General features: G+C 48.0%; 4 protein-coding genes across 4 annotated transcripts; 3 read left to right on the top strand and 1 right to left on the bottom strand.

Moving 5' to 3' along the window:
* Positions 1-4,486: 4,486 nt before the first annotated feature.
* EDB91DRAFT_1108288 (uncharacterized protein) lies at positions 4,487-5,063 on the top strand (the record flags this gene model as incomplete). Its single annotated transcript, XM_041317543.1, has 3 exons — positions 4,487-4,816; positions 4,880-4,956; positions 5,007-5,063. Coding segments are annotated over exons 1-2 (323 nt in total), but the record flags the coding sequence as incomplete, so codon positions are not given.
* Positions 5,064-7,583: 2,520 nt separating this feature from the next.
* On the bottom strand, positions 7,584-9,032 carry EDB91DRAFT_697556 (uncharacterized protein). The gene is made up of 5 exons (XM_041328126.1): positions 8,672-9,032; positions 8,407-8,619; positions 8,268-8,354; positions 8,155-8,211; positions 7,584-8,102 (listed from the first exon to the last, which is right to left on the bottom strand). The coding sequence occupies exons 1-5, from the start codon at positions 8,711-8,713 to the stop codon at positions 7,653-7,655; spliced, it is 849 nt and encodes a 282-aa protein (XP_041181879.1). The 5' UTR covers positions 8,714-9,032; the 3' UTR covers positions 7,584-7,652.
* A 205-nt stretch (positions 9,033-9,237) lies between these two features.
* EDB91DRAFT_697640 (uncharacterized protein) lies at positions 9,238-9,779 on the top strand. The gene is made up of 2 exons (XM_041328127.1): positions 9,238-9,677; positions 9,731-9,779. The coding sequence occupies exon 1, from the start codon at positions 9,408-9,410 to the stop codon at positions 9,675-9,677; it is 270 nt and encodes an 89-aa protein (XP_041181878.1). The 5' UTR covers positions 9,238-9,407; the 3' UTR covers positions 9,731-9,779.
* A 362-nt stretch (positions 9,780-10,141) lies between these two features.
* Positions 10,142-10,942, top strand: EDB91DRAFT_1108269 (uncharacterized protein). The gene is made up of 2 exons (XM_041317542.1): positions 10,142-10,474; positions 10,524-10,942. Exons 1-2 carry the CDS (start codon positions 10,434-10,436, stop codon positions 10,696-10,698), a joined length of 216 nt encoding a protein of 71 aa, XP_041181877.1. The 5' UTR covers positions 10,142-10,433; the 3' UTR covers positions 10,699-10,942.
* The last annotated feature ends 2,446 nt before the right edge of the window (positions 10,943-13,388 follow it).

Here is a 13,388-nt window from a genome sequence, read left to right as displayed (position 1 = left end):
AGGCTCACAGAAAGAAAATGTGAGTATTCTGTTTTGTTCTTAGTGGCAAAATATTGACTGTCTGCTTTGGAATAGAGAAACGGAGCTCAAGCAGCATGGGCTGTGAGGAAGTATCGAGGACATTGGGTCCTCCCCGAAGGCTTAATGGCCTCCAATTCAAGGTAATATGTTATCCATGATCTATATACATACTAGTACATACAGTATCTGCTACATCAGTAAACTACCAAACCTTGCACAGTGTTTGCTAATTTTCACAGCTCTCACAGCACCACAGAGCCTCACAGAACTTGGCAATGCTGATGTAAGTCATGGTTCAACTCGTCAAAATTTTCAGAAGTCTTTGTTCTACACTTTGACTCTTAACTTCTACCTGCACCACTGCCATCCTTCAGGTAAGTCTTTTATTTTCTTTATTTTCTTATTACTGCTTGCTTATTATTTACCTTAACCACCCTCTCCCACTCTCTCAGCACAGTCGGCAGACTCTGCACTAACTACTTCGACCTTAGTTGACTTGGGTTTGAGTTGTAAGTCCTTTTGTTTCTGTTTTTCTTATTATCTACTAACAGCCTATGATATCACCAGCTGCCCTCAATCTATCACACCCTCCCACATGCTCTATCACCTCCTGCACCTCCCAGTACCATCTCGCACCCTCTCGGCACCCAATATCCTTGTAGTACCTTCTCGCACTCTTTCAGTAACTGTTAGATTTGTTCATGTTCAGAGTAGTTGAATGCAATACATTGATTCCAATTTTTTCAATTGTCTGAAACTCGATTCCTATCGAAATCAAACAAAACCAAAAGAATACTGTGTATTGAAGGTACTGCTGTGAGCTCTGGGAGGTTCTGTCCAGCTCTGTACAGTTACGGTAGTATTTGTCCAGTTGGGACCAAGCTGTAGTGCTGTGGCGCTGTCAACCTCTGTCCAGCTCTGTACAGAACAAAGCAGTTTACTGATGTACCTACCATCATTTTGTCTACTTACCGCACTGCTCTCCTAATTGTGACTCCACAGTGTTTGCCGCTCCAGCATTGTCGTCTCATAAGCATGTCACACTATGGTCACATCATGTGATGTTTGTCGAATTCGCAAGACCTCTACCTTAATATTTCAGGTGTTAGTGCTGGTTTGGGACACTGGAGAATATCAGAAGCCATTAAGCTTAATCATGTGGGATCTGTAGACTACAAATAAATTTACAAAACCTCCTTGTTGCTTATCAGTGAGGATTATGCTTAATTTTGGCAGTATAGCCTGATAATATACATATATTATAATGCATTTTCAGACTCCATTTGACAATATCAAGGTGGCTGACCTTTGTTTACAAACGTTTTGTGCCAGCCGCTGCTGGAGAGGTTGAGGGATAAGGTTGTGCTGGGTTTGAATATTCACGTGGTATCTATTGGTCCCGAGTCTGTCTACTTGGACCGCCCTCAAACCTCTCCAGCTGTGGTGGGTACGAGCCTGGGTTTTACCCTGCATGGTTCGAGTATGCTAGCATGCGCTGTGACGTGCACTTCAAGTCACGTTTATAGGACCATCTGATTCCCTTTATCTCTCACACTATTATTTCCAGTGACTCATTCCCTGGCAGTGATCAGTTATAAGACAAACCAGCCTTCCACTCCGGGTTGCACACAAAAGCTCATAGCAGAGCACCAGAGCAACATTGGGTGGGCACTTCACATCAGAGCTTTTATCGTGTGCACTAATACCAAGTGCCATGACATGCAAGTCAGCATCGTGCACTGTGCTAACTTGCCCATACCAGTACACGGTCATGTGAGTGTTGCATTCAGGACTGAGCAGTCTCGTCATTGAATGATTACCAGTGCAATCGGCAAAATGCTACCTGAACTGCGTCACGACAGATGGCAGCTTGGATTGTGATGCACTTGAAACATGTAAGCAGCATGGACAACATAGATGGCAAGAGTCTTGAGTTTCTGCTTCATGCATTAGGTTTCAATGTCTGATTAGCCTGCTAACAAGTTAAGTAGTATAGCGCGCACAATAGAAAGTAAGGTTTAATGATGCACTCTAAACATTTGTGTGCTATGAGGTATTTAAAAAAGGTACCCTGCGCGTGTGTTACGACGGTCTAATACATCGAGGGAGATTGTTGGTTCATTAACTCAGAAGAAGCGGGATTTGCCCGGACTCATTTTTCGGTAGGGTAAGAATCACCATCCTCTCCTTGTTGAGTACGATATCCCAAACATGGGCATCAAAACCTTGTTCGTGGACCACCTCCACAAAAGGGAGGTAAGTTGAAATCTGTACATCTGACTTGAGAGCTGTTATCATAGATTTTTGAACGACCTTGCTGACGCCACGCGCCACAGCGGAGGAATTGAAGTTGGTCATAATGTTCCACTGAAAAAGCTCATCAGAATTAATGTATCGTAGAAGAGTCGTAGAAAAGCCTAAGCAACCAGCTTCTACAGTATGAAGTGAAATCAAGCTGGACTGACATAAGGCAATAAAAAAAGAACAACAAGCATAGCCTATATTTGATTATTTTTGACAGAGATACAACCAATCCAGAGCCAGAACTGCGTCCAGCATCCAACCCTGCGTATGGTGATATCAAGGTGCAAGGTTCCAGCCGCCGCCGTAATAGTGGAGACTGTAGGAATTTCAGCTGATGTCGTGGCTTGCTGTGATGATGTTGGTGGGGGTGTGCTCTGGGTTGCTCCGCCAGTAGGTTGCTGTATGACATGGATTTTGGAAGGTCGAGAGGAGCTGGCTGCTTTCTTCCCTCTTGCATGATAGTCCTTCTGCATGAAAACGTGTCAGTGATAAGAAGAATAGAGGTGGAAAAAAGCGCACAGGCTTGCCTGGGGTGCACGGGACGTCAACTACCAGTGGCTCTCGCAACTGGATGTTTGATCCATCTTGTCTGCATTGTCTGCTGGACATGATGTTTTTAGCGCAGCTACGAGGGTGTGATCTGGATGGGGTGTCGTATTTGGTTGCTCCACGTGAATTGGAGCGCTGGCGCAGGAAGGAAGGTAATTGACTGAGAAGAGTTTGTTGATTTGGTGTTGTGGTGACACTTCATCCTCGGGAGGTAGAGAACTGATAAGATAATGGTCAAAGAGGACATGAAATTACAGATGGAAACCACGTACATCGTCAAAAAACCCTGGGGGTAGTCGATTCGGACGAGCACTGTTAGAAAGTCGTGGCTGTGTAGCATCAGCCTAGTATGTAGATATTTAAAGCCATGCAAAAGGTCAAGGAACACATAACATACATTCATGTTAAATGGCTTCTTGACTGTCTTCTGCGATGAATGAAGATGAGTGAGAAAGGCTATTGAAGAAACTTGATGCAACATACCACCTGAGAGGGTGACCCATTATCAGTGTGATGAAATGTACACAAGCTTACATTGACTGTTAGAAGGTGATTGAGGCCAGCTTCCTTGATGATAGCAGAGACATCCCATTTGTATATGTTGTTGTCATTGCAGCCAGTGAGGAGCAACCTTCCATCCACAGAAAAGGCTGCACACCTCACCATGTCTTCATGGTAGAAGGGTTGTCCGATGGGCTGATTAGTTTCTAGGTTCCATAGTCGCGCTGTGTTGTCCAATGATATGCTTGCGAGGATGCGTTCATTCGGAGACAATGAAATAGCATCGACAAAATTGTTGTGTCCCTTCAGAACTGCGGTTTCGGTCCAGGTGGTGGTGTCGAATTTCCTGATACAGAAGTTTGACTCGGCGGCGATAAGAGTCTTTCCGTCCGAGGTCCATGCCAGGCACCAAATTATGAAGTCAAGTGTTTTGAGCAGTTGGCCTGTGTTGGCTTCCCGGACTTCCAGCGTGCCCGTGCCCGTCGCAATCATCGTGCCATCGGGTGAGTAGCAAACTGCGTACACCGCGCACGCCCAGTCGCCTGCCTTGATTGGTGCGAGGATTATCTTTCCGCTCTCGACGTCCCATACTCTGAATGTCCCACCGTCGCACCCGCTCACCACTCGCCCTCCATCTGGACTCCAGCACACAGACACCACTCTTTTTGTGTGCCCCGTCAACTCTTTGATGACCTTGCCTGTATCAATTTCCCACAATCTCACTGTGCTATCCTCACTCCCGCTTGCTACTGTCTTGCCGTCCGGCGAAAGTGCTATGGCGTACACACTTCCACCTCTTTCGTCCATCCAGGCCTTCCCGACCTGCATACCGCTCTCCAAGTCCCAGAGTCGAAGTGTGCCGTCCCATGAACAGGTGATAATCTGCCGGTTATCGGGCAGCCATAGGACGCCAGAGACGAGATCAGCGTGTCCTTGCATCTCTTGGCGAGGCTTTTTCGCTGATTTCTCTTGGTTTTCAGGGACTCGTGAAGACATGGTTTTCGCTTGGGGACTTCACCTAATAGGAGCGGGACAATTTGAGTTCTTGCCCACCAAATGAACGCCAACACTCACTCAGAGGTACTTGATTTTACACAGAACACACCCGCCTAGGACGAATGAAAGCTGAAAATGAATGGACCTATTGTTTGATGCTTGCCAGAGCTAGATGGAGGTTGCTGTTCAAGTCCTGTACATGTGTGTCTTCCTTGCTTTATCCTCATGCAGCTTGCTGTGCAGATCAAGCGCCCGAGTCACGTTGTCTGACAACCAGTTTCTTCATCGACATCGACATCTCAGCATCACATCTGGTAGTCCTGTTATCAAGAGAGCCCGCATTTCTATCGTTCTTCACCCACCCTTATCTCCATCGCCTGCAAGACATATCTCTGAGACTCGGAGACGTCCATCCCACTTCACTGCGCTGTCTTCTCTAGCTCGTGTCTCGCAAATCATGCAGTTCCCGTATCTTTGCAAACATGCCCCGGTTGACCAGTATCGATAGCTCAATGACTCGATCATCAAGCAGGAACGCACCAGTACTACTTGGATTCTTGAACATCTTTTCCTCGTGCGAATCAGGTATGTGCTCCGCAGCATGAGCTCAGGCCATGTCTCACCATAGCATAAAGAAGACAGCGTCAACTTCCGACTGCCTACTGGACTTCAGGAACCTGTCAAGCGCTATCCTTATCCGAGGGTCTATGTGCTACTGAAGAAGACTCTTCCCCTTCCTCGCTTCTCCGCGCGGAGCGGCAGTGCCTTCTCCATGTGCGCAGTTTTCCTTCTTTCCAAATCTGCGCCACAGCTTAGATCCTCACCGATGTACTGCTCTCGCTTCTCTCACATATCGGATGTGATTATCCGATGTTGACGCTAGGTGCTGTCGTTGCGATTGTAGTGACTATACTTACTAGAGCAGTCCTGTAGCCTCAACGTGCCGACTTCGAATGGTGATGTTTGCCACTTTCAACAGTGCCATCAAGCTACCATACGCTGACTCGCATAAATTACAGCTGATCAAGTTCTGAACACAGCCACGTGCAGTCTTCCTAGTCGGTACCACCGTTTGCCACGAACGATGTCTACTTGTCTATTCGCAAATTCGCGTCTCGTCGCAAATGCTATGGCTGACCCCGTTTGAGCTGCCAGGACTGAGCACTTAAAACGCTTACAACATTAACACTTGCAGCTTTCTCCTCAAGACACTCTCGCATTGGCATTTGCACCTCTACAAGACGGCCGCTTTAAGGCTTACCGTACCTGTCGCACTCGACATGTCTGCCACATCGAGCTACTTGCAGAAACTCGTATACTACTAGTATACTACTCCACTGAGCTCGTGCAGCAGGTGCGGGAACACCATGCTATCGATACGAATGAGAAGAACGACGAGGACACCTTCCATTTTGCAGCCTAGGTGCGTTGCTCATCCTGAGCTTTCACTAAGTAGCCAACCTAAATTCCGTGCAGGGTGAATCAGCTGTCAACGTCCCAAGGATGCACAGTGGTTAATTCTTACCTTGCTTTTGTATGTATTTTCCCACTCAGATGTGATTCGACACGGCTTCCGCAGCCAAACAAACCTCGCACCTATCACAGGGCTCCCGCAGTGGCACCGCGACCACGCACAGCAAGCCGAGCTCGACTGGCAGCGCGAGATTATGGTGCTCAACCCCAACTCGTTCGATGTCGAGGTGCAATATCGCATCATGAAGGTCATCCGCTAGCAAGCAATCACGGAGAACTTGGAACACGTGCTCGACTACCGGCAGGTGTTTGGGCGAGTGACTGTGTTTCAGTGAGTAGTCTAATATTCCAGTGCAGAGGTGGGTACTTATAGACGTAGCGCATCAGTCTAGGTAAACTTGTACCCGCGTTTGTGGGTAGCAGGACAATAATTAGTCTCTTGTCCCACTCTCTTCGTACCTGGTCGCGGCCAAAATGTGCACATACGCCATGTATATCTATCATTGACGAAAGCTAACGTGGCAGTTACTGCGTCTCGTTGACGGCAGTTCAAGCAAAGTGTGTGCCATTAAAATTCTAGCATGTGTGCATATTGCACAACAGTGGCTCGCAGACTTCTACCTGTCTTTTCATGATGATGGAGATCATACGTCTGTCCTTTTACCAGAATATTTCTCCCGAGCTCACATACAACTCAGTATCGCCACTAGGCATGCACCAATCATGAGAAGTAGTGAGGCCGAGCAGGTTGGATCATACGAAACAACCGACAGACTTGATGATCCAGGGCACCGTTTACTCAGACGATTTTGGATAATGTCTCGTGGTGTCAACATTGAACTTGGCGATCATCTTTCAAAATTCTGCAGGACGGGCGTGGATCAACGATGTGGTCGAAAAGCCTTTGAAGAAATTTGGCAACTCACACAACGAGTCTGTGCCAGGTAGAAATGCCATAAATAGAGCACGCTCAGCAAACTTTTGACAGCCCGCCCACCTTTGATCGTTCAAGCAGCTCGTTTGAGTAACTCACTAGTAATGGGTTGATGACGTTCCCAAGCAAGTTTCTGAACATGGTGAAACAATTTGTAAGTAACGGTGAGAGTGTTACAGTTGGTGAAAATAATATAAAAAGACATCTGCGCGCAGGTATATGTTTCTTACAAGTGAGCGGGTACTAACTTTCGGATGACGCATGAGCGGAAGATTCAAAAGTGTCCCGAGATGACCAGAGCACAGCCACTTCGACCGCTGGGCACTCAGATCTGCAGACTGCAGCTGAGTGCAACGTATCAACTCCCATATATGCAAGTACAACCTGCGCATCGCATGTACGCAAGAAATGTATGTATGTGGGTATGATCAAGCACATTGCAAGTAAGTAAACACCATGCACGCATGGAAACTTGACAACGCGATGGACATACGAATAAGTCGAATACTTGAGTCTTGAGGTTACCGATTTCGTGCTTAGCGATGAGGGTCATACAATTCAGGATACTATCTGGGTAGGAGATGTTCGTTTGATTCACTTTCCAAACTGATACCTCCTATTAGAACAAGATTGTAGACGATATTCTGACCAGCGTTTCTGATAAAATTGCTCCAGTTCAGGATTATGTAGTACCTAGAGCATCCACAAACCGAGATGTATATATACTGTGTACGTAATAGCTAGACTACATTGCGATCCTCTATCATCAGTCATCTCTCCACCAGGCAATCCTCACTTCTCCTTCACAACCTTTAATAAGCGCCGTGTGGTTCGCAAACGCCGACCCTTCGCCAACAAGTACAAACTCTGTCGATCATCTCAATCTGGAGTCCAACTGGAAGCCCGACCAAACATACATGAACCTGGACATGAGCCCACAAGCCACCGGAACGCCCACATCAGCCTTGTACCACACGAGCGCGACGACGAGCGCTAGGAAGACCATGGTGTGATGGAATGCGCAGTCGGCCCAGTGCGCAAAGCGGCGAATACCCTGTGTGGACTCGAGATAGCCTGGAATGCGCTGGGATGATTCACGCTCTTCAGGGGTGGGATCAGCGAGAGGGACGTGCGCGGCCGCAGATGGCAATGAGGGCACAGGTAGCGACGAGGGCGCAGGTGACAATAATGGCGCAACGGCCTCAACGAATTCCGTCACATCGAAAGTGGTTCGACAGCGTGGCTTACGAGATCGTTTATGTCTATGGACGATCGAGGACGGTGACCTGGATGTGATCCTTCTTCCCGCGTGATGTCCAACAGTCTTGGCCCGAGGACGTCAGGAGGGTTCAAAGACCTGAAATGAATAAACGCACCTTTTCCATAGGTAGAGTGTGCACGGAGAAGTATAGGTTTGGAAGGCTGTAGAACGGCTGACGTGAATTTCATTAGTGCCTGTCCATGCCAAAGCTACTGCTGATGTACTGACCTCTTCTGGCCTGATCCTGACTGAAGTCCTCCTCCTAAACATATCTCGATGAGGACTAGCCATGCAGACCTCCTCTTTATCCAACCTCTGAAACAATTGACGAGTTTAACACCACAATCAAAAGAAAAGACCGACTCACCCCTTTCCTAAAGCCAGTAAGAGCCCGAGTCATCGTCTTCACAGCAGCCGTCAACGTGTGGGGTCGAGCATGGATGACAGTCGCCGCCTTCTTCATGGCGATACAGACCGGACGCAGCTTCAGTTTCACGTCGTCCCCAGCCATATGCCGCGAGTCCAGTTTGATGAAGTCCGACGAGCTTGAACTTCTATCTGAAGAGGGGCATGAACCGTGCTGGAACATTGTCAGTGTCCAGACGTTCATACGTAGTAGCCATCAAACTTACTAGTGCAATCAACGATGAAGTAGTAGGTTTCATGTTCGGCATGGTTATACGGAATAAGAAGCTAACGGAGAAGAGCGCGAAAGGAAATATGCAGACCGGGGGGAAATTTTCTGAATTCACCTGACACCATCATCGTGAGACAAATCAGAAATGTTGTTCACAGATGATGGTCTCAGACGAAATTGACGCAAGTGAGACGCATCATAGAGGACTGGTACGAATTTCCACTTACCTCGCCCCCCCTTTCTCGGCGATCTCAAGAACACGCTCATTATGCGAGACAACGTGCGTGCGAAGTCCTGAACAAAGTACCACTATCCATGTCCCAGAGTCGAAGTGAGCCATGTTCTAAACTGGTAATGATCCACGGTTTATCAGGCAGTCGTACGATGCCACTGACGTGTTCAGTACGTCCTTACATCTTCTGGTGAGGCTTTGTCGCTGATTTATCTTGCTTCGCAGGGACTCGGGAAGACATGATTTCAGTTCAGGGACTTCACCTAATGTGCGGGGTACAATTTCAGCTTTTACCCGTCAAACAAATGCTATCACTTACTCAGAGTTACTTGATTTTATACCGAACGAATGCGTGCGGATTGACAACTGATACGGAGTGGTAAGTTTTCCTTCAATGAAGAGTTGAGTCGGGAGGGAGATCGTTGTTCAAATCCTCGTCATTCCACAGCTTAAACACAGGCTGTGCATATCAAGCGCTCAAGTTCTGTTTTCTCACAATATGCACAGTTTTCTTATCTCGATTGTCATTCTCAGCAATGCATCTGGTAGTTCTACTATCACCAAAGCCTGCATTCATGGTTTCTTCCAGCTCAATGGGATTCTCTGGTCTTTGTCTGTGCTACATTTCTGCTCAGAGCCGAACAGCACGGCCAGATCCGTCATCCTCCTTAGAAACATCGTTAAGGTCATTCATCGGTATCACCCAATGAACCATCATACAGGAACGCGCTGCTCCGATCATCTGCCATCTATTCCTTTCGTCAATTAGGTATGCGCGCCGCACCACGAGCTTTGGGAGTATCTCACCATAACATAGGGAAGACAACTTCAACTCTCGACTGCCTACCTGACTTCAGGAGCTCGTCAAGTTCCATCCATATCCGAGAGGGTCACTCGCTGCGCAAGAGGATCTCCTTCCTTATCCTCGCTTCTCCATGCGGAGCGGCAGTGTATGTCTCCATGTGCATAGAGTTCCTTCTCTCGGAGTCTGCGCAACAGCCCGAATCATCCCCGGTTCAGCTTTTAGATCTATTCGACCTAGTTGCGAAGGCAATACAATTGGGTAAGTTGGTTGTGTTACCCCTGCCACAGAAAGTGTGTCTACATTCTGGACGACTGGCAGTAAAGAGGGTCCCGGACAGGTGTTCATAGATGATGCGATCCAGCCCCTTGCCTGCGAGCCGTTCGAAACGTTTATCTTCTAAAGTATTGCACGTTTCCGGAGAATACTTTCCTTCATCCCACTGGCGTCATCGGTACGCAAATCTTTATACATTACGTGCTCCCCTGAAGATTCATCATTTGTACCATAGCAAACGCTTCAGTATGTTTTTGATTCAGTTCCTAAGCGCACAGCTCATTCATTTTCTATGTACTTAGAACGTTACAACTTTTTCGGTCTACCTTCTGCCCGTCTCGATGCCGGAAATCGTTGTACGACTAGGTCACTGGCTTTAATCCACTGACCCCCAGTCTTTCTCTTTTTCAGCGAGCATGCCAAACGCACCCGAACGGTTTTTCAAATATGGGTGTACATGAAAAATCTCAATTGGAATCACAATCTACGTGCGTACCATCATCTTAGCGTCGCACTCCGTCACTTGATCCCGGTTAGCCCCACCGTCATGATGGGCATAGGTGTAAGTGTCCTTGCAGTGCCATTTAACGTGAATATTAGCCAGTCGCAGTCGATATGGTTTATTGCTACCTATCCTCTGATCCCCATAACTGGCTCCAGTTTATTAAACGGAACATATGGATGTGAATTAGCGGACAATTCGTCAACCTAGCAGTACGGCTCTGTTATGCTAAGTATTCAAGTAGGACGCGCATGTTTTTCAGGACGAAAGCCCTTGCTGCTATGAGCAGGTCTTCCGTTGACAGCAGGTGCCTCCCCTAGGTAGACCTTAGGCGAATGAAGATAGACGTTCCTTCTAGTGCATGGTCGTTACGGGGTTCATATTGTAGTTTATATTTTCATGTAACTGGCTAAGCGCGCTTTCCTTGTGTAGCAGGACAATGTGCAATGATAGGAGTTTCACGACAAACTTTTGCATTCTTTCGATAGGCGTAATATGATATAACGCTGATGGATACTGGTCCGCACAACAAACAACAAGCCATGGATAACTGGACTACGAGACAACAGCAAATGACAGCGATGCACGGAATGTTGCTTCCCTAAGGTTGGCCTGCCGTGTTCTGTATCGGCACGCAGCAAACCCACAACAGAAAACGCGTCCGCCATCCAGCCCGTCTGATGGTTATGTCAGGAGGCGAGTTTGTTCCAGCCGGCACTGCAGTGCCAGTAGCTGCGGGAAGCGTCGTGGATGTCAGTGGCCGCGGCAGGTGGTTGCTGAGGAGATGATGTGCTCTGCGTTGCTCCGTTGTGTTGCTGCACTGGATTCGGAGGGTTGGGAGGTCGAGAGGAGCTGGTGGCTTTCTTCTTCCCTCTTGCGTGATAGTCCCTCTGTGTCGAGTTGTGTTAACGATGAGGAATCTAGAGGGGGGAAACACGTACAGGCTTGCCCGCTGTGAGCGGGACCTCGACTATTGGTGGCAAATGCGATCCACCTCGTCTGCGTAGCATGCCCGATAGTAAATTTTGAGCCCAGCTGAGAGGGCTGCGTCGGGATTGAGTGTCGCGCTCAGTTTCTCCCTGTCGTCGTCCATGGGATGGGGTTCTGTGGGAGGTAGAGAACTGAAAAAATATCGGTCAAAGGAATCATTAAATTATAGATAGAGATTTCGTACATCGTCAAAAAACCCTGGGGGTAGTCGACGAGCGCCTCCAGTTTGCGGGGCTCGGCGTCGTGGATCAGCCTGGGATGTAGATACTCAAAATCACACAAATTGTCAAGAAATACATGACATACATTTATGAATGGCTTTTTGACAGTGTTCTGTGATGAACGAAGATGAGTGAGGAAGGCTGTGGAAGGAACCTGACACAACATACCACCTGAAAGGATAAGGCCGTCAGTGTGATTGCCAATTGGGGATGAATTGTGTCCAAGCTTACATTGTGTAACAGAAGGGCATCGAGGCCAGCTTCCCTAACGATAGCAGAGACATCCCAGGTATATATGTGGCCGTCTGTCACACAGCCAGTGACGAGCAACTTTCCGTCGGCAGAAAAAGGCCGCGCTTTGTACCTCGTCTTCATGGTGGAGGGGTGGTCCGATGGGCTGATTGTTGTTGAAGTTCCATAGTCGCGCTGTCTTGTCCCAGGATACGCTTACGAGGATGCGCTCATTGGGACATAGTGAGATGTTCTCGACAACTCTTTCATGCCCGTCCAGAACAGCGGTTTCGGTCCAGGTGGCGGTGTTGAATTTCCTGATAGAGTTGCCTTCTGCCATGCCGGCGATAAGGGTCTTTCCATTCGACGTCCATGCAAGGCAGGAAACTTTATTCTGGAGTGTTTTGAGGAGTTCGCCTGTGTTGGCATCCCAGATTTTCAGTTTGTCGGTGCCCGTCGCAATCATCGTTCCATCAGGTGAGTAACAAATTGCTGCCATGATGGTATCCTCCGTTGGCGTCTCGATTGGCCCAAACATCGTCTTTCCGCTCTCGACATTCCACACTCTGAATGTCATATCCAAGGATCCGCTCATCACTCGCATTCCGTCTGTACTCCAGCAGACAGACTACACATCTTTTTTTGCCCAATCCATTTTTTGATAACCTTGCCGGTGTCGATGTTCCACAATCTCACTGCGCCATCCTGATTTCCGCTTGCTACTGTCTTGCCGTCCGGCGACAGTGCTATGGCCAACACTTCTCCACTTCCTTCGTCCTCCCATGCGTCCCCAATCTGCGTTCCACTCTGCAAGTCCCAGATTTGAATTGAACCATCCCATGAACAGGTGATGATCCACCGTTCACCAGGCAGGCGTAAGATGACACTGACGATCGAAGCGTGTCCTCGCATCTTTTGTAGAGGCTTGGGCTTCGTTGCTGGTTTCTTTTGCTTCGTAGAGGCTGGTGAAGACATGACTTTGGCTCAGGGACTTCACCTAATGGGTGCCGTACAATTTTAGCTCTTACTCATTAAACGAATGCCATCACTTACCCAGCCTCGTATTTAATTCGTACACAGAACGAACGTGCAGAGAATGGATGAGAGCTGAACAGAGTGGGTGTTTACTCCAATGCAGAGTCGAGGAGGTCGCTGCTCAAGGTGTGTCTCCCTTGCTTTAGTCCTCATGTTCACAGCTTGAGCACGGGCTGTGTAGATCAAGCGCCCAATCTTTCTAACAATGTGCGCGCAGTGTCATCATCGATATCGGCATATCGGCATTGCATCTAGTAGTCCTGCTATCAAGCTCACATTCCTGTGTTTCTTCACCTGCGCTTGTCTCCATCACCGGCGAGAAATATCTTTGAGACATCCATCACTTGAAGCTTCGCCTATCGTGGTATCATCATGCGTTTTGCAAACGATACCTCGGCAAGTATCTTTGCAAAAATCCCTCGG

The sequence above is a fragment of the Suillus paluster genome, assembly GCF_016628075.1.
Source record: "Suillus paluster strain FC165 chromosome Unknown EDB91scaffold_6, whole genome shotgun sequence".
Lineage (NCBI taxonomy): Eukaryota > Fungi > Basidiomycota > Agaricomycetes > Boletales > Suillaceae > Suillus > Suillus paluster.
Note: the sequence above shows the minus strand (reverse complement) of the source record. Positions and strands in the feature narration are given on the sequence as shown.

Excerpts from the sequence above, each read along its gene's own strand:
- EDB91DRAFT_697556 (XM_041328126.1), bottom strand. The coding sequence starts at position 8,713 with ATGCCGAACATGAAACCTACTACTTCATCGTTGATTGCACTA. Across the intron at positions 8,355-8,406 it reads TTACTGGCTTTAGGAAAGGG|AGGTTGGATAAAGAGGAGGT; the intron begins GTGAGTCGGTCT and ends CAATTGTTTCAG. Across the intron at positions 8,103-8,154 it reads ACACTCTACCTATGGAAAAG|ACTGTTGGACATCACGCGGG; the intron begins GTGCGTTTATTC and ends CCTCGGGCCAAG.
- EDB91DRAFT_697640 (XM_041328127.1), top strand. The coding sequence starts at position 9,408 with ATGCACAGTTTTCTTATCTCGATTGTCATTCTCAGCAATGCATCTGGT.
- EDB91DRAFT_1108269 (XM_041317542.1), top strand. The coding sequence starts at position 10,434 with ATGGGTGTACATGAAAAATCTCAATTGGAATCACAATCTAC. Across the intron at positions 10,475-10,523 it reads CAATTGGAATCACAATCTAC|CCCCACCGTCATGATGGGCA; the intron begins GTGCGTACCATC and ends GATCCCGGTTAG.